This window comes from Balaenoptera acutorostrata, chromosome 21, assembly GCF_949987535.1.
Source record: "Balaenoptera acutorostrata chromosome 21, mBalAcu1.1, whole genome shotgun sequence".
Taxonomy (NCBI): domain Eukaryota; kingdom Metazoa; phylum Chordata; class Mammalia; order Artiodactyla; family Balaenopteridae; genus Balaenoptera; species Balaenoptera acutorostrata.
Window position 1 is genome coordinate 25,146,019 of NC_080084.1, and position 18,735 is coordinate 25,164,753.

The window sequence follows — 18,735 nt, forward strand, 5'->3', positions numbered from 1 at the left end:
TTTAGAGAACATTTTATACAGGTAAATGAAGTGATTAATAAATTAGCTTTGTTTACATTTTATTTTATAAATAATGTCATCTATAATTAAAAAACGATATCCCATTATTAGAGATTAGTTAGGTAATTTTTTAAACCAGAATTTAAAAAGTGACTTGTAGCTTCTTTCTTGTGTATTTCTGTGTTTTTTTTAGGAATGCCTCTACCTTATTTTTATAGCTCAAAAAACGAGAATGTCCTTTTTGAAGTGATTAAAGCTCACTTGTGAATAAAGGCAGAAAACCCAACTTCCCTTCTCACCCCAGTCAGGTCCTAGATTTGGCCAAACTGGTGGGGCAGAAAGCTGAGGACAGGAGTTATTTTTCCTTTTCATTAGGTCAACTTCTACCAATTAGGTACCTGTGAGTGTAATTTCCCAGTTTTTTCTAATCAGCTTTTCCAGTATTTCCACCACAGCTGTCCAGACGTGATCAAACACTTCTGCAGCCACCGCGTCTCTGACACAGTCATGCGGGGATACAGGAGGAAGTCCGTGCTTATGCCACGTCCTGTGATGATGAGCTGGGTTTTGTTCAAGACAGTCCTCGTCACTAAGGACAAAACCCATTCTCATTACTAAAGTATCAAAGGTTGAAGTTCAAATAATGCCACCTATCTATCTATCCAACATGCACGCATGTATATACATCGTACATATATAAATAAACCCAACATTCTTTTTTAAACAGCACTTTGCTATGTTTTAATGTAACAGCTTTCAATCAGGAGGCAAATGTTTATTAGGCAATACTGATAGCTTTTGTCTAAGAACCAAATAGGCATTTAGTGTAGAGACTGGACTTTCCCCTTTGCCCCCCTGGGTGGCCGGGTATAGGGCACCTGGAGCCCCGGGGGACAAAGGCCACTAGTTGCCTTTCCACTTTCGACAACATGCTGAGCACAATTCTTGTTTTCTGTCTGAGCCACGTTGTCAGTAAGAAAGGGAAACGCTGCTCTAGCATATCCACATCCTGCCAGGAATCTAAAAGCTTTGGGGAGCACGTTACTCTCAAAAGGATGGAAAAATCTTTTGGATAACTGAAAAATGCACAAAACACTAAATGAGCATATAATCAAACTACATGCCCAATAAATATAATTGTACTAAGTCAATGTCAAATAAAATTCTATTTACTCTTCTTTTCTGTCAAAAGCGAAATACTCTTCAATCTTTCCATCCACATCATAAACCTCTTCTTCCAGGGATGAACATGCCGTGAGGTCCGCAACCCCTGTGCCAACAGGACCTGGCAGGGTGAGGGCTGAGAGTGCGGCCGGGACTATTTGAGAGCCGGAGATGCACAGCCTATGGGGAAAATCAGATTCTCTGTGAGGGCTTGCAGAACGTCAACAATACAATGTCTACATGATCATGGTGGGTCTTTAAGTTATCCATAAAGCCACAGAATCCCAAATTTTAAAAATCACTAAATATTGCATTTGACAAAAGTCATACACTTAAAAGCAAAATTTTGGCTCAGACATCATTCAAATTTTTAAGGGCTTCTTAAAAGTCTAAATTATTCTACAAGTTTGTATCCTCTTTGCTGTAGTGAAGGGATATCATGGCACAGTCCCGAATATGTGTGAATGGCATAGAGGGATTTACCAAAATCTGTTAGTGAGCAAAAGAAAACGGAAGAGAGCTTTATTTATTCTGCTACTGCCCTGTGGCTTAGGATCCATCACAATAAAGCAGTTTTTGATTTTGCATCTAGGCTGCCTTTCAGAGTCTTTGAAACAGTTTAAAAGTTAACTCCCTTGATATCTGTATTACACACACACATACCATCACCATCATCAATTTTAAATCAGAAGCATCTTGGGGAAAAATAAAATGCTCTGTACCTGCCCTTCATTGAAATCTAAACTTCCAAATTGTTGGAGCCAAGGCTCATGGCTCAGATAGACATGAAAAAGTGTAACTAAAATGTAATTTAAAATACTTTTCAAAAGTAACTTCTAGCAACATACTCTCTGATGTTGCTGCTGGGTTCACAGTCATCAAAGAAGGGTCTGTGGACGGCAGAAGCAGGTTTGCTGCCCTGGAAATGCTGGACCCCTTCATCAGTGGGCAGGATGAGCTGTCTTCCTAATACTCTGCAAGTGAAAAAAAAGGAAACTAATATTTTTGATTGAAAAGGGAAAGATGTTTTGCAATTTTAAAAGTTGGGTAATGGACTTCCCTATAGCATTTTGAAGGAGCGTGTATGAAGTGATAAGGTAGATATTAGTACATGAGCAGTGTAACGGGATCACAGGAAAACCACAGGCTTTGAGGGAAGAGGACAGACAGTTCTTGCCATTGATGAAGGGACTTAAGGCAAAGTTTTCAGGCTCCCTGAGCCACTGATTTCATCAATTTGATCTTGTATGCAAAGTACAATAATAGTGCCCTTGTAGGACTAACGAGTGGCTGATAGATAATGTAATCAGATTCAGACAACTAGGGTAATGCTGGGCACACAGAAGCTCTCTATAAATGTTAACTGATATATACATAATGCAGAAAAATATGTAAATATATACACTAGGCTTACAGTCCTTTTCATCTTTTCTTTTTTCTACCCTCTCCTCCTTCATTTTCATCTTAAGTATGTAAGACAACACTGAAAGAAACAGATCTGAGCTCCTGGATTTTAGGCAAGTGCATCATGATGCCTAGAAAGGTCTGCATCCATCATTAATATCTAATGGACACTAAGGCAGGGGCTTACAAAGGACTGGAGAGGAAAAATAAAAACCTGTTTAGTCAAGATTTTTAAAAAGTTACTTAGTTGAGGTAACCAGAAGACCTATCAACATTTGCATGAGTGTTCTAATTTATTCTCCCCAAATATAATATAGAGGAACTTCAGATAACTGACATGGATTATTTTTTTTCCCTCTAAGTAGGTTTGGCTGAGTAACTGAAGGAAGAAGATCTTCCCTTTATACTCAATCTACATCTTTCATCTTTGATATAAAAAAAATAGATGATTCTTCCTACATAAGGAATCTTGGTGAGATGGTCAGATTCATCTATCCAATCACTCAGCAAATAATCACTCTGTTCACCTCCCCCGTACAATCCCGCCCTGTGAACTGCTCTCAAGGGCAGATACATGTTGCTCACAGACTAGTGAGTGTGAAGGATAACTCCTGCCCTTCTTCCGTTCTCGCATTTGTGATGCATGCAATGCCGTTCTGGGGATGAGCTACATTTGCTTCTCACAAATTAAAATGCACTTGAGTATTGGAATGTCTCCAGATTTCCTCAGACACCATTGCAAAGGATGTGATTCCTCAGTAAAGGACATGTGTTCCAGATACATATTTTGACAAGTGCTTTTACTCAAAATATACCCAATTTATTGAATAAGTCAAGAGTGAGTGGTTCCCAAACACATTCTGGAGAATTACTATGAACAACCTCCTTACCTCAGATGGAGGGACCTTCTTGCCCACTCACTGCATTCAGCCCGTAGATTCTGGGTCTGAGGACTTACTTTCCCTTCAAATAACATTTCCTCGACCTCCCAGAATAACTGCTGTACTTTCTGTGCATTGGCTTTGTCAAACTCCTAAAATAGAAATGCACATTTAGTTACAAGACTAAAAGTTGTAAATACGGGCTTCAGAATCAATGATACTTACAAATTTATATAGGAGGGAGCCCTCCCGGGCATACCAGGGCTCCAATTTTTACTCTTCTGAAAAATTACATCCCACTTTGAGACTCAGTTTCCTTAACTGTTAAACAGAGCTAATTTCTACTACTAGAAATTCTCATAACTAGAGTTATGAGACTTATTCAAGATTGTACATAGACATAGTTTCAGGTATGAACATGCATATTGACACAGACATTGATAATGACAGACACACACACACCATATATCTAAGCACTTACATGTGCACACATATGTGTACACAGACATGTGTCCCTCATGTAGCTGGGCATGAGACACCTAAGTACATCTGCAAATTACAAACTATTTTTTTTCTAATGAAAGGAAAATTATTTCATAGAAAGGGCCATTCACTTTCTTTTAATCAAGGAAACAGAAAAAGAAACCCACCTTAGGTATCCTAAGAGATGTGGTTATTAGGGCGGGGCCAGAGCATTCATTTTTCTTGTGTGGCCTTAAGAGGTTCTTGGGCTATGGCCACAGTGAACTGTCAGTGAGAAAACCCTCCAGCCTTTCTGTATATTCTCCATGATGGAGAAGTAACAGACCTATTGCCTCCACAGCCGGTGAGGAAAAAATGAACATAACCACAAGTGGAAGAGCCAACACTGTACCGGGGGCTGCAGGGCGAGAGCCCTGTTCAGTTTTCTCCCCGGGGGTTGGGGGGTGGCAGGTGAACCTGAAGTCTAACCCACAACTCAGAGCGACCAACTGCGTATTCAGCCTGACATACCTGATGCAAAATGGTCAATTTAGGTTGATTTTCACAGACTTTTCATAGATTTTCACAGCAAAAATTCTATATTTTCCATGTTACTTTTTCCCCCCAATTGATAACAAACTAGATTTCCAGACTGCAGGGGAGTTGAATTACCCCTTTTAAAATGAAAATAAGGAGAAAACTCAGAAGAATATTTGCCTCCTACGAGGGGACTGGGTGCCTGGAGCGTGGAAGAGGGCTTATTTTCATTTTTCTATCTTTTGTATTTTGTTGCTTTTGCAAATATTACCTATCAAAGAGTAAATGAATGTTTTTAGATTCAAAGCAAAATTCACTGTCTAGGGGCTGGAGTAAATTCTATTCATGGAAGGCATAAGACTCTCTATGGATAATTACCTGAAAATCTGTACTAAAGGAATCCCAGAATTTGGACCGTGCTGCTTCCTAAAGCAACGGTCCTCAGCCGTGTTCCCGTCGGCACACTTTTGACCAAAGAGCCAGGGCGGCAGGGCGTGGGCGTGAGGGTGCGGGCCGTTCATCCCAAGTGACAGAGTCCCATCCTGTCTGAAAGGGCCTGACTCACAGCTGGCTCCCCTTCAGTCTCCCCCGCCCAACACGGCCCCCTCCCTCTGGCCCCTTGCACAATCGCTGCTACAAAACCATCCCTGGGAGCAGACCCCCGCGCGCCGTGCGGGCGAGAGCGGCCTTTAGAGAAGGCGATGAAAACCAGAACACAAACAAGAAAGGAGCAGGAGTTAGAACATCCAAGGAGCTCTCCTGGGGGCTCTTCCACAGCCACAGGCGCCTCACCAAAGCCTGTGTCCGGGAATTCTCAGGCACTCTTGAGGGGATCAGAGGTCGGCCAGCGCCCAATCGCAGAGATCTGAACGTAAGCCTGGGCTGCAGACTTCAAGTCCCACCCAGCGGAGTCGCCCTGAAGGGTTACGGTTAACATCTTCCAGCTAGCATTAGAAGTAAAATATCTGACCTAGAATATTCTAGAATATTCAGGGGAAATTCCCTAATCGCGGTGATTCTTCTTCTTTACAGCTTTTATTTTCCCCCAAATTTTCTCTTACTCAAGTTCCTAATTGTCAGAGTCTCTCCTGAATTTCCAGCCATACATATTATGCAAGAAATCATACATAACAACCTGAGGGGGAGGGTTGGGAGGTGGAAAAAACAAAACTAACAACATCTAAGACTCTGGATTATGCGATTATGGGCAATTTTTATTTTTCCTTAGAGTTTCTGTATTTTCAGTTTTCATGTGTGACATGTGAGTGCTTTTATATTTATGTATATGTATGTGTGGACTAGGTAATGCTTTTAAAATTGGTAAAAAGATTTTTTTTTTAAATAAGAAAGCAAGTCATCATTATAAGTTGTAACCATGGGATTATCCAAAATTTTGTGAGACATACGTCATCTCTCCAAGAGTAAATGGAGCTCCTCTCGGTTGATAAGCCTGTGGTTGAACTCTGTGTCCCAGACCCAGACCAGGAGTTGGGAGCTTCTGTGGGCGTGGGGCTTCCACTTGATGAAAATGATGACGCGGATTCACTGTAGGAAGAATTGTAACATAAATAACATTTACTGAGAAGAGGTCATACTGGGAAGTGGCTTGACCTTGTGCCTACTTCCTCTTTCTTTATTTTAATATATTGGTTAATTTTCACAGTACACTGACTTTAAAAGATTTATGCAGTGCAACATTTCAGTTGGCTAAAAATAAAACTGCTTCTGTTACTTGTGGAAATCCATGGCCCATCAGTGACTTTGTTTCCCGTATTCATTATGGGCACATTTTCATTTTGCAATCAGACACATTTAACAGACTAATTCTTACCGGGTATATTTATCAATGGCTTTCTGTACATTTCTTGTAAAATGTGTAGGTAAAGGATCTTTGCTTTTCACAGCAAAACTCTGCTTTCCAGATGCTTCTGGCACTCCTCTTCTGAAAAAATAAAATAAAATATGAAAAGTATCTGTAATGTAATAAGTGTATTCATTAAGACATTTAAAATTTCCTTTTGTAGAAAGTTGTCCCTCTCCGCCTACCACGTCCCCCTAAACACACACGTGTGTACACACACACACCCCACACACACCTCAAGACACTGAGCCTAGTTCCCTACCATTTTTATTTTTCTTAGAATCAAGGTTGTTATTAACCTACATGAACTGTTATGTAAACTGGGAAAAAAACAACTTCTTGTGACTCAGCCAGACTGGTAAAAGTTGCTCCAAACCTAGGTGGATACAGACTCACTCCAAAACTCGGCAACGGAAACATGAGCTAGATTTCAGGTCCCTCATATCCCTTGACCAGGTGCCCTGGAGCTTGCAAAAGCCAACCGGCCTTGCACGAAAAAAACTCGATAATTCTTTATTAATTCTGAAATATATCAAATTCTTTTGAATCACTAAACACATAAAGAAATTAAAGAAATGACTGAAACACACAAACAATAACTCACTTTAGTTTGGCATTGTAGCTTGGGTTTGTAGCCTGGTTTGTAGAGAGTTTTAAAATATTAAGAGTAATGGAAAACTAAAACAGAAGAAATCTCTCAATTTTAAATAAGGCATTAAACCTGGCTGGTAGAGCCCAGTTAGTGTTAATCATTAAAATGTCCTTTCATTGAACCTCTTAAAACATTTACTTCCTTCTAGTCAAATACCTTCCTAACGTTTAACAGTAAACAACTTCTGTTCCTTTATAGAAATAATATTTTCCCATACAAATAACTTATATTTTATATTAACTTAAGATACGATAGTCATTTGGGGAAAAAAGGTCAACTTTCAATATTTCTAACAGGGACACCACTCATTTAAAAAGTTTGCTTTTGCTTTCAATTAAATGGTACCTAATTTTCATCATTTATATTTCTGTATGTAAACAGAGTTTAAAAAAAATATTAATCAGAGAACCAGTTCTGTCCTTAGTTGTATACCTACAGTACTCTACAAAAAAGAGAATTTTTAAAACAAATTAATTACTATAAACAGAGGTGAGCGATCATATAGATGTCTTTACAAGAGAGAATAACAGAATTATAGGATTTGTTTTAGGGTAGACTGAAGTGCAACCACCAAACTATATTGCACTAATTTGTTGGTGCATCAAAGTTAAATTGAAGCTCAGTCTCAATCTCCCCAAGTCACTCCATTCCAGTTGCCAAGGAAATTACTAGATTATCTGCTTTTACTTTTTAAAAGTTGCCTCTTGGGCTTCCCTGGTGGCGCAGTGGTTGAGAATCTGCCTGCTAATGCAGGGGACACGGGTTCGAGCCCTGGTCTGGGAAGATCCCACATGCCATGGAGCAGCTGGGTCCGTGAGCCACAGCTGCTGAGCCTGCGCGTCTGGAGCCTGTGCCCCGCAACGGGAGGGGCCGCGATAGTGAAAGGTCCGCGCACCGCGATGAAGAGCGGTCCCCGCACCGCGATGAAGAGTGGCCCCCACTTGCCGCAACTAGAGAAAGCCCTCGCACGAACCGAAGACCCAGCACAGCCAAAGATAAATAAATAAATAAATAAATAAAATAAATTAAAAAAAAAAAAAAAAAAAAAAAAAAAGTTGCCTCTTGATAGCCCACAAACCTCTGCCACTTTGCCCTATAAAAACTCAATTATTAGGGACTTCCCTGGTGGCGCAGTGGTTAAGAATCCACCTGCCAGTACAGGGGACACGGGTGCGAGCCCTGGTCCGGGAATAGCCCACATGCCGCGGAGCAACTAAGCCCGTGAGCCACAACTACTGAGCCCGCATGCCACAACTACTGAAGCCCACGTGCCTAGAGCCCGCGCTCCGCGACAACAGAAGCCACCGCCGTGAGAAGCTCGCACACTGCACAGCCCCGAAGCAACTACAGAAAGCCTGAGCAGCAATGAAGACCCAACGCATCCAAAAATAAACAGATAAATAAATTTATTTTAAAAAATGAAATTCAATTATTAAACAGTGATGGCAGCTTTCAAAATTTATATTTCTGCTTAAAAAGATTGTCTGAAATGAGTATTGCATTCTGAATGGGTTAGAACGCAGGATGGTAAGCCCTGACTTATACAAGCTCATTCTAGAAGCAACCGAGGCTCCCGGCTCTTGGGACTGAAGAGAAGTCATCTCAGACGCCACGAACGCTTGTCAGACCAAGTGAGCATCTTGGCTCCGGAGGGCCTGATGGCGTCAGCACGAGATTTCAGGAATGGATGCAGGGAAACAGACCAGATGGATTCTGACTTTGCAAGCAGGAAAAAATCACGCGCGTGGCACAAAAAGGTGACACGGAGGCAAGCTCATCCCCCCTCCCGTCCTTCCCAGATCAGGACTCACCCAATCACCATCAGCCCCAGGTCTGGGCTCGCGTCCCGCGGGCCAGGCCCAGAGCCCAGAGGCCTGGGGGCCGCCCGGCGCTGCCACCCCGCGCCGGCCCCCTGCAGGCGGCGCCCCCGCGCCCCCGGGGCCCGGGCTCCCCGGCCGCCCAGCCCTGCGCCCCCGCCCGCTAGCCCTGCACGTGCGGCCGCGGCGCCGCCGGGAACCGCGAGGCTCGAGCGGCGCGGCCAGGGGCGCTCCCGGCCCGGGCTGCGCAGTCCATGGGCGCGGTGTTCTCCGCTCGCCCGGCGTTGCTTCCCCCGCCCCGGCTCCCTCGGCCCCGAAAGCGCCAGATTCCGGCGCGGCGTGGCGACGCCTCCCGGCCCCCGCCCTTCCCTCCTCCTCCTCCGCTGGCCGCCGCGCCCCTCGCCGGGGGCGGGCTGGGCCAGGCGGCGGTTCCCCGCGGCGTCCCCTCTTCTGGAGCCTGGCGGCGCTCCCCGCTCCCACCCGCCGCCCTCTGCCCTCGGTCCGCGTCCCGCTCTCCCCGGATCCCGACCTCCGGAAAAGCACGCCGTACCCCTTCCCGCTGCCAGGGGCCACATTTTATAACCCAGTGTCCTGAGCTTTGACCGCGGGCCACTCAGCCTCTGGGCACCCGCCGGCCCCACTGCCCTCTCTGGGCCTCCAGTGCGCACCGGTCTGGCCTTCCCACCCCTTCCCCGGGGCTGCCCGGACAGGTGTTTGCTGTCCTTAATCCTTTTAAATAGAATTTGAATGAATCGGAGCACTACAGACAATTTCACCGACCCCCCTCCTCCCATCGAAGGATTCCTAGTTGGGCGTGGCGGGGGGTGGGGGGGAGGGCAGGGAGGTAGAGGGAGGTTTAAAAAAAATTCAAGTCTCAGCCTGGTAAATGCAAGATGCTAATCTGCTTAACAGGAACTCTAGGTCTACTTAGGCACCGAAGATTTGCTTCCGATGCCATCCTGTCTCTCCCATCTTCAAATAGATGCTTTATCTCATACAGTCCAATAACTTTTCTACAAACCGGAGAGTACACCTGTGTTTTGGTTTATTAATATGTGCTTGTTTCAATCTTGAAGTCATACAATAACACCAGGACTAGAGTCACCAGATTCTATGCCGTGAGATAGCAAAATGGCCAAGCCACCATTTTCAGAAACTGAGAGAAATACGGCTGAGTTGGCTAAAGTAATATACATTTTCAAAGTAACATGTCCAAGGGCAGACACTACCTGTTGCGTGCCTTTTCCCAGTAAGAGATTCTTAATAATTACAATGAATAAATGGGACACTGGAATACAGTCCAGCCTGCCGTGGCCATCCATTCTCCTTTGAGATCTAAGGCCTTCTAAATCTGAATAGGTACAAAGAAGCCCACCTCTTCCTCCAGCTCAGCATTTACAGAGGTAAACCATGCCTATTCCATTTAATAGTGAAAAATCCAGTTTATTTATTTTGACTCTGACTCTTAATGGACAACCCTAAGATGATAATAAGAAGCCAACTACCAACAGCAAAACAATGATCCATTTCTTGAACTAAGGATACTAGGGTCCTCACCATGTTTACAAATCATCAGCTTTAAAGTGGTAAGTGGTTATAAATTCTGAAATTAATGATACATACATATGTATATACATGCAGGGTGTGTGTGTGTGTGTGTGTGAATCAGGAAAACTGATGGTACCTAAAATAAACACATACCTGCTAATACTATTTATATGAAAGGAGACATGACAGGAAAAAAAAAAAAGTAAAGAATAATATTATGATCCAAACATGCTAGCTGCTTTATATGTTATTTTTGTTTAATTTGTTTAATTTTTTAACACCCATGGTAAGTAGATACTATTATCCAATTTTACTGATGAAAATACTGAAGGCAGACACCTTATAATGACATGTTCGAGGTCACTCAGCTAGGATGTGGCCTGCGTGTATGTCCCAGGTATCTATTACTGCTTAACAAACCGTCCCAAACTTAGTGGGTGAAACAACAGTCCTGGGGTTATGCTCACAAGCCACAGATTTCAGGGATTCCAGGAAAACTTGGCTGGGTGATTCTTCTGACCCATGTGGCACTGACCTGGGTTATTCAGTGCTATTCAACTGGCCACTGGGCTGGGCTGGAGGGTCCAAGAGGTCTTCACCCTCATACTAGCACTTTGGGGCATGGGGATGGCTGGATGGCTGGGCGCAGCTGGGCCCTTCTCCCATGTAGTCTCAAGGCTGCCCCCAAGCAGTCGCTCCCGTGGGGGGGCCAGAATTCCTATGTGGCAGCTCCGGGTTCCAAGAAACCAAGGCAGAAACTGTCTGTTCTGTTAAAGGCTGGCCCTGAGCAGACATACTGTCATTTCCACCGTTCTCCATTATCAAAGCAGTCACAGATTCAAAGCGTTGGAAGATAGAATGCCCTTCTCAGTGAGAAGAGGGCCAGAGAGTCTGCAGACATCTTTACTTTGCCATAATCCCATTCCAGCCACACGTTATTTACATTCCTCCCACAAGTCTGGTATACTCAAGCCCCTCAAGAATCCCCTAAAAAGTCATCATCTCAATCACATCCAAGTAAGGATGAGGAAGCTCCTCCTTGGGGCATGTCCTCTGGATCTGAAGACCAAGAAAGAATTCTGCCAGCAGATTGCCTGTGGACTTGAATTGCAACTGAAACTCTTCCCTGTGTCTCCAGCCTGCCGGCCTACCCTGCAGATTTTGGATTTCCCACGCCTCCACAATTATGGGAGCCCGATTCCTTAAAATTGAAATGTTTGCGTGCAATACTGCCAGAAAACCACTAGACGTCACTCCTTTAGCACTTTGAAAACCATGCCCAGCTGGATTTTAATTCCATTTTGTTTTTGCAAGATTTAGGATTTAGTGAATTTTCAATCTAGTACAGATGCAGAATCCTGTTTAGATCGGAAATCATTATTTTAGTGGACAATATCTAGTCTGCACAGCCAACAGAAAGTGTCACGATACTAACATCCTCCCCGGATGGAGTGCTTTCACGTTGGCAGGCAAATATGGTCAGAGACCTACATACCTTACTTCCAAACCTCACAACAACCCTGAAAGGTGATTACATTTTTTTTTGTACAGAAAAGAAAACCAAGGACGAGAAACATTAATTACCAAAGGTAAACAGTTTTATCCTGATCTGTCTAGCCTGACTTCAAAAGTTTACCCTTTCTAGGATTCATCTCAGAGCTAATTTGCAGAGTTCTGTTGAAGTTCTTTTTATCGAAAAGATGTTCTATGAATATCTCCTATAGATATACAAAATGCGTTCTATAACAATATTCACCAACATTTCTTGAATACTTAACCACATCCCAGGCCCTATTTTAAGCACTTGATATAAATTAGTGCATTTAAGTTTCACAGTAATTCTTTGAAGGGGGAATACTATCAGTACCATTCTGCAGATCGGTAAACTCAGTCACAAAGAAGTTGATGGCATGGCACTGCCAACATTCTAACTCAAGCTGTTGGTGAGAAAGCTTAATCAACACCATACTTCAATCTTCTATGCAGGGCACACCCCTCCAAAGCCCTCTGTAAATGATATGGAGAAACCAAGGCTCACTATATTTAGCAAAGAATATTTAAAAGTTTTAAAATTTAGAGAAATGCTGTATCTGAAAAGAGATAGCAGAAAGAAAAATTATTAGACTTTTAATATGAAGAGTATAAAAAACTTAGACAGTAATAAGTCATATATGAGGTGTACAGCTCATATAAAATTATAAAAAGATATAGAAATAGTATGTTACTCAAAATAAAATACTTAAGTTGGTTATTCATAAACCCAACAATTTCTAAATAAGTGCTGAAATCTATCAGGACAATAATTTTTATACAAGATCATATGAAATAGCCAATACTATACTGCTTTGAACCAGAAAAATAAATTTTATGTTTCAAACTAATGCATTGGATAAATGGGTTCAATAACATTCTTTAATAGCCAGTAATTTTTTCTTACTTTTAAACAGTTACTTTATAATACTTTTACTGGTAGAAAGTGAAAGAAGGAACAAGCCCTCAAAAACTGTTTTATAAATATTTTTTATAAAGAACTCATCAGGCTTTCAAAGGGAAAACAACTACCTAAATATATTCTATGAAGCGTTCAATTTACCAAACTGCAACATCAATATAGTAATATTTTAAATATAGTAAAATTAGTATAGTATAATATAGTAAAATTTCCCAAAAAGTGTTCTCTAATGTTTGACTTGACTTATTCTTTCAATTAGTAGAGCTGATAATGAAGACTCTGTAATAACTGCTAGACCACTATCCTAAATTTCATTTTATGTAATTGAAACATTAAAAATATAGTTAATCCTCACCAGTCGTGGGTTTCTTATTTGTGAATTCATATACCTGTTAAAATTTATTTGTAATCCCAAATCAATCAACAAATACAAAACAGTAACAAACATGGTAGCTATGAATCCAACTATATCAATAATCACTTTGAATGTCAACGGTCTAAATGCACCAATTAAAATATATGTTGTCTTAAACATAAAGACACATACAGGTTTAAAGTAAATGGATGGAGAAAGATATACCATGCTAGCACTAATCAAAAGAAAGCAGGAGTAGCTATATTAATTTCAGACAGAGCAGCCTTCAGAGCAAGGAAGGTTATCAGGGATAAAAAGGGGCATTGCATAATGATAAAGGGGTCAGTTCTTCAAGAAAACGCAACAATTCTTAATGTATATGCATTAACAACAGAGGGTCAAAATACGTGAAGCAAAAACTGATAAAACTGCAAGGAGTAATAAATAGATGCATCCACTATTTTAGTTGGAGACTTCAACACCCCTCTATCAAACATGGACAGTTCTGGCAAGCAGAAAATCAGTAAGAACATAGCTGGACTCAACATCTCCACCAATCATCTGGATGTAATTGACACCTATAGACTAAAGAATAAATTAGAATTCTAATTGATGAGAAAGCATTGTATCATATTTAACATTTAGGCAGATTTCACATTTAACATAGGTAACATTTTTCTTTTTAGTGGAATGGAAAATTAAAGTGTGGCTTTAATCAACAGAATCTTAGAGTCAATGAAATTCAGTAACTTCTGATTCTGAAATAAAATTTTTTTCAGCATTGATGGCTTAATTTGCTGAAATGGATAACAGTTCTATAAAATTTTGCTCTTTATTAAAAAGCAGTCTAAACTGGAAAATGATATTGTACCAGGATAATTTGTCAGATGATTAATATTACTAGTTCTCTGCTGTGGAAATACTACGTGTATGTTTCTAAGCCTTAATCTGTAACTATTTAGGTTTTTGTCTTCCAACCTTTCACAAAAATAATAGTGAAAGGACAGAAGCTAAGCTCAACTCAAAAACAAATTCCGAAGGACCTCCTATCCAACAACTAATTACAATTACAGGGCCAGCTGGCCTTACAAAGCTGCCCTGGGGTAATTAAAAACCTAGTAAATGGTCTTTTTTGATTAAGTGAAGTTCCTAAAATTTTAACATGGTGTAATTTCTTTCTGGTTAGCGTTTTTTTGGAGAGTCCTACTTAAGAGATCTTTGCCTAACCCTAAGACGGGAAGATCATCTCCTATATTTTCTTATAGTATTTAGAAGTTTCATTGGTTTTTCTTTCATATGTAGATCTACAATTCACTTGAACTTTTGTTTTTGCATGAAGTATGACACAGGTGATCAAGTTTCTTTTATTTCCTTAAGGATATACAATTGATTCTGCACTATTATCGAAAAGACCATATATAGATAGATAGATAAATTTAGTAGCTCTATACTAAAGCTTTATATAAAGCTTTATAATAAGCTTTATAATATTTAGTAACTTTATACTAAAGCTTTATATAAAGCTTTATAATAAGCTTTATATATATAGTACCTTTACAATAAATTTGATATCCTTTCGAGTAATTATTGTATTGTTCAAATTTTTCTATATATCTTCTATCAACTGTTGTGAAAGGTATGTTAAAATCTTCCACTATGATTTTGCATTTGCTTATTTCTTCTCTTAGTTCTGTCAATTGTCACCATAGACATAAATAGATAATTTTTTTCTAAACTCAAATTTTAGTTACCTTTTCTGGAGTAAAATAGGCTTTTCACTGCTTACAAGATCATTTCTGAGTTTTATATTTTTCTCCTCCCCATGTATGGTAATTACTTTATTTCCTCATTCAATCTGGCTGCCACAGTTAAACAAACAGAAAGTATGAAACACTTTTTCTTGCATCTGTAGTAGAAACCTTAGGAGCAGATGTTAACTGCTCCAGCTCTGTCAAAAATAGATGTATTTTTATATACTTTTAAAACTATGTTATTGGTGCCTACAAATTTAAAATTTTCATATCTTGTAATGAATTGACCTTTTTATCTTTATAAAATGACCCTTGTTACCTCCACTAATTCTTCTTGTTTTAAAGTCTACTTGGTCTGGTATTATTAAAGCTACCCCAGTTTTTTTTCTAGAATTTGCATGTACAAACATTTCATCCATACATTTATATTAAACATTTCTGTATTCTTATACATAAATTGTGTCTTTGATGAACACTATATAGTTGTTGCTTATATCTTAAATACAGTGGAGATTAAATTTGGTTCTTATAGCAGACAGGGCTTGGGGCTCCAGCAATCCCAAATCATCTTAATCCCGTCAGGAATTAAGAAGATTTAAATCTGGGTTTCAGGTCCTGTGAGGCTGCTCTATTTCCAGTTTACCAAAGCTCTGGAGTGGTTTTTTAATTTATTGTCCAGCTTTTCTAGTACTCAGGTGGTGGTTTTTCTAAAACAATCTATTAATAGTTTGCCACTGTTGGAAGTAGAATGAAGGGAATTTTTGTACCAAAATATTGCGCAATGTGTGATATAAATCTCCATTCCTCTGCCAAGGGAATCTTCAGTAAAATATAAATTTTCCCCCTAATTCTTTAATGCAAGAACAATTCACAATTGCTTTATGGGGAAAACAGGGTTGCATGCTGCTTCATGGTCAGCTTGAGGTAAAAACAGAGGTTTCCAACAGGGACAGGTATATGGCTTAGAAGGGTATTTGGAGTACAAACACACACACACACACACACACACACACACACAATGCTAAACTCAAAGTGACCATATTAAGCAAATGAGGAACTGAAGTACATTAAATAGTAAAGATAAGCATTCCAATCCTAAACTGAATTTCATATTGACCTTGAATTCACAAAAATCATGAGCTCTGGAACATAAGAAGACACATTTCCATCAAGCACAGGTCAACCCTTGGCTAAAACAAAGATAAAACCACATTCTCCTCATTATAAGAAGGAAAAAAGTATTGCATACTGAGGTGTTCCACAGAGGGTTGTGTTGTTTGTTTTTGTTTTGTTTTGTTTTTTATAACATTTAGCTGAGTTACTCTTTAAGACAAAACTACTATATGAATCTCCTACAGAGCACAATTTCTTCTTACTCACCTATCACCTAAAATCATGGTCCTTCACCTCAATCTCAGTTGTGTGAAGTGTGAACCAAGAAATTTAGGACTAAGTTTATCAGTGATTAGCATTTTTAAAAATAGAGCATTACCAAGACTATCCCTTTCATCTACATTCCATATCCTTATCCTCAATATTTAATTATAAGGCTTCTTCCAAACCCTTAAGTGAAACGTCTAATTAAGAAAATGCTAATGTATATGTATACCCTTTCCTCTAACAAGGACCATATCTAATTGCTTCTTCTCTGTTTTTTTTTTCAAGTAAGACAATGCTTGCTAATTATCTGCCTTACTTGTATGAATAAAGTATTTGATTTACTATTAAATATACACAAAATGATTTATAAGAAACACATATATAATAAACTAGGAGATGACAAAACTAATGCTTTATTTTAAAGATGTCATAGCTTTATGATAAAAGTCCTTTGTTATCTGTACTTCAAAATGGACAAAAGTATGCTTTAATTTTGGTCTCCTGATCAGTACTACTAGAAATAATATTTTGAGGAAGATACTTTTAGATTACTTATTAACATGATTTTTATTTTTCATACTTATTTTTATTGAAAAGAGTATAATTTCTTAGAGTCAGTTTGTTCCAGGAAAAATACTACCAATTACCGTAAAAGTAGACTTTAACCCTTATTATCGTCTTAAAAACACTTGGTTACACATATGCATGGATGGTAAAAATTGACTGCCTGGATTTGAATCTTACATTTTTCCACATATTAACCATAACCACATGAATTGGACCACTTCTCTTTTCTGAACCTCAGTTTCTTCATATGGAAATAAAATGGAAATAAAATTCCTACCTTGTATGTTTGTTTTGGGGATTCATGGCAATGACTATAGAACATGCACACAGCATTTGGTACCTGGTAGACATGGAAATACTAGTCGTTATTTCAAATGCTGAGAACCTTGGCTTTGTAGAATAATACATATTTGAGCAATGTTCACATCAATCAGTGAAACACTTATTAAAAATGTTAAACTAGTAAGTAAAACCAAGACTTTTTCTTGAGAATACATCACCCGTTTCTTTAAAATAGACTTCATATACTATAAAATTAAAGTTCCCTAGGATTTACTTCTTATGCATTAATTTAGAATGAAATTACTAGTTTTTTAGAGGGAGGGATTCATTTTATTCAATGTAGACTCTTAATTTAACTGGATTAGGAAGAGTTTTGCATATACATGAACGGTTTTTAAGACTTCACTGTCCAGTGTTAGGAATTTGAATGAAATGTTGCATTTTTGAATAAATCCTTATTTCAACTTTCTATGCATCTGTGACATTCTCTGAAATATAATTATTAGCTTTAAATCCTGATGTAAATTGTGAGCTCCCAGACGGGATTTGTCCTCATCCTCATTACTGGCACTATAATAAATTTAAGAAGACAGTTATCCTAAGAAGAATATATATGTATATATGCATATGAGAAGAACATTTTGAGTTCAACTTAGGCTTAATCATCTGTTTATTAAGTAACAGTAGGGAAAGTCTTAGCTTCACTGTTTTTCTTGTTACTACCAAAGACCATCTGCTTCTTTCCCAAGTTCACAACTGGATATTTAATCATGTCAAAGGCTTTCTTTAGTTTCTGTGCTTTATGAAACGTGTCTTCATTGACTATTTCTAAGTTTGGGATTAACTATTATATATAGAATGGATAAACAGCAAGGTCCTATTGTATAGCACAGGAAACTATATTCAATATCCTGTGATAAGCCGTGATAGAAAAGAACATGAAAAAGAATGTATGTATAAATGTATAAATGAATCACTTTGCTGTGCAGCAGAAATTAATACAACATTGTAAATGAACTGTACTTTGATCAAATAAATTAAAAAAATAAAGGGACATGTTTTGAATTTTTTCAATACATATTTAATGAATAGTATTCATTCATTTATTTAATGAATAGCACATAGTATTTAATGAATCATGCTCTATTTAATATGTATATAATACCTAGTATTCCTAGGACCATAAAATGTTCATGTAATATTTTGTTACAAAGCAAAATTCTTGCTTATGGATTGCAAAATTATTCATATCCAAAGAGGTGTGTGATTTGGCTGTTGTTGAATTAAACAAATAACTACACTGCACTGGTAAGGAGAAAAAAAGTGTTCTCTGTGCATGAAGGATATGTGATAGAGAATTTTGAAATGTTAGCTGATATTTTTTTCCCTAGTGTTCTTTCATTTTCCTTTGTCCCTTCCTACATTGAGTGATCCAAGGCTTTTTTGCTTATTGTTTCAGAAAGCAGAGAATGCAGCAGGATTTTTTTCCTTTATGTTTATGCTATTGTTGCTGCTATTTTTTTTTTTTTTTAAGCCTAAGCTTACAAGATTGGTACGGATTTTTTATTTTTAGCATAGAAAAGGATTTAGGAGGAAATAGATAGGTCAGGGAGATTCTTCCT

General features: G+C 39.1%; 1 protein-coding gene and 1 non-coding gene across 2 annotated transcripts in view; both read right to left on the minus strand.

Annotated features, from left to right (window-relative positions):
* Nucleotides 1-18,735, minus strand: part of FAM149A (family with sequence similarity 149 member A) — a 38,790-nt gene that overhangs the window by 12,511 nt on the left and 7,544 nt on the right. The window contains 6 exon segments of the mRNA XM_057537462.1: nucleotides 399-589; nucleotides 1,174-1,344; nucleotides 2,013-2,138; nucleotides 3,459-3,601; nucleotides 5,855-5,993; nucleotides 6,280-6,390. Of these exon segments, the coding sequence (XP_057393445.1) occupies nucleotides 399-589; nucleotides 1,174-1,344; nucleotides 2,013-2,138; nucleotides 3,459-3,601; nucleotides 5,855-5,993; nucleotides 6,280-6,390 (881 nt within the window).
* On the minus strand, nucleotides 14,968-15,100 carry LOC114236721 (small nucleolar RNA SNORA31). The gene has a single exon (XR_003622592.1). It is a non-coding gene; the product is annotated as a small nucleolar RNA SNORA31 (small nucleolar RNA).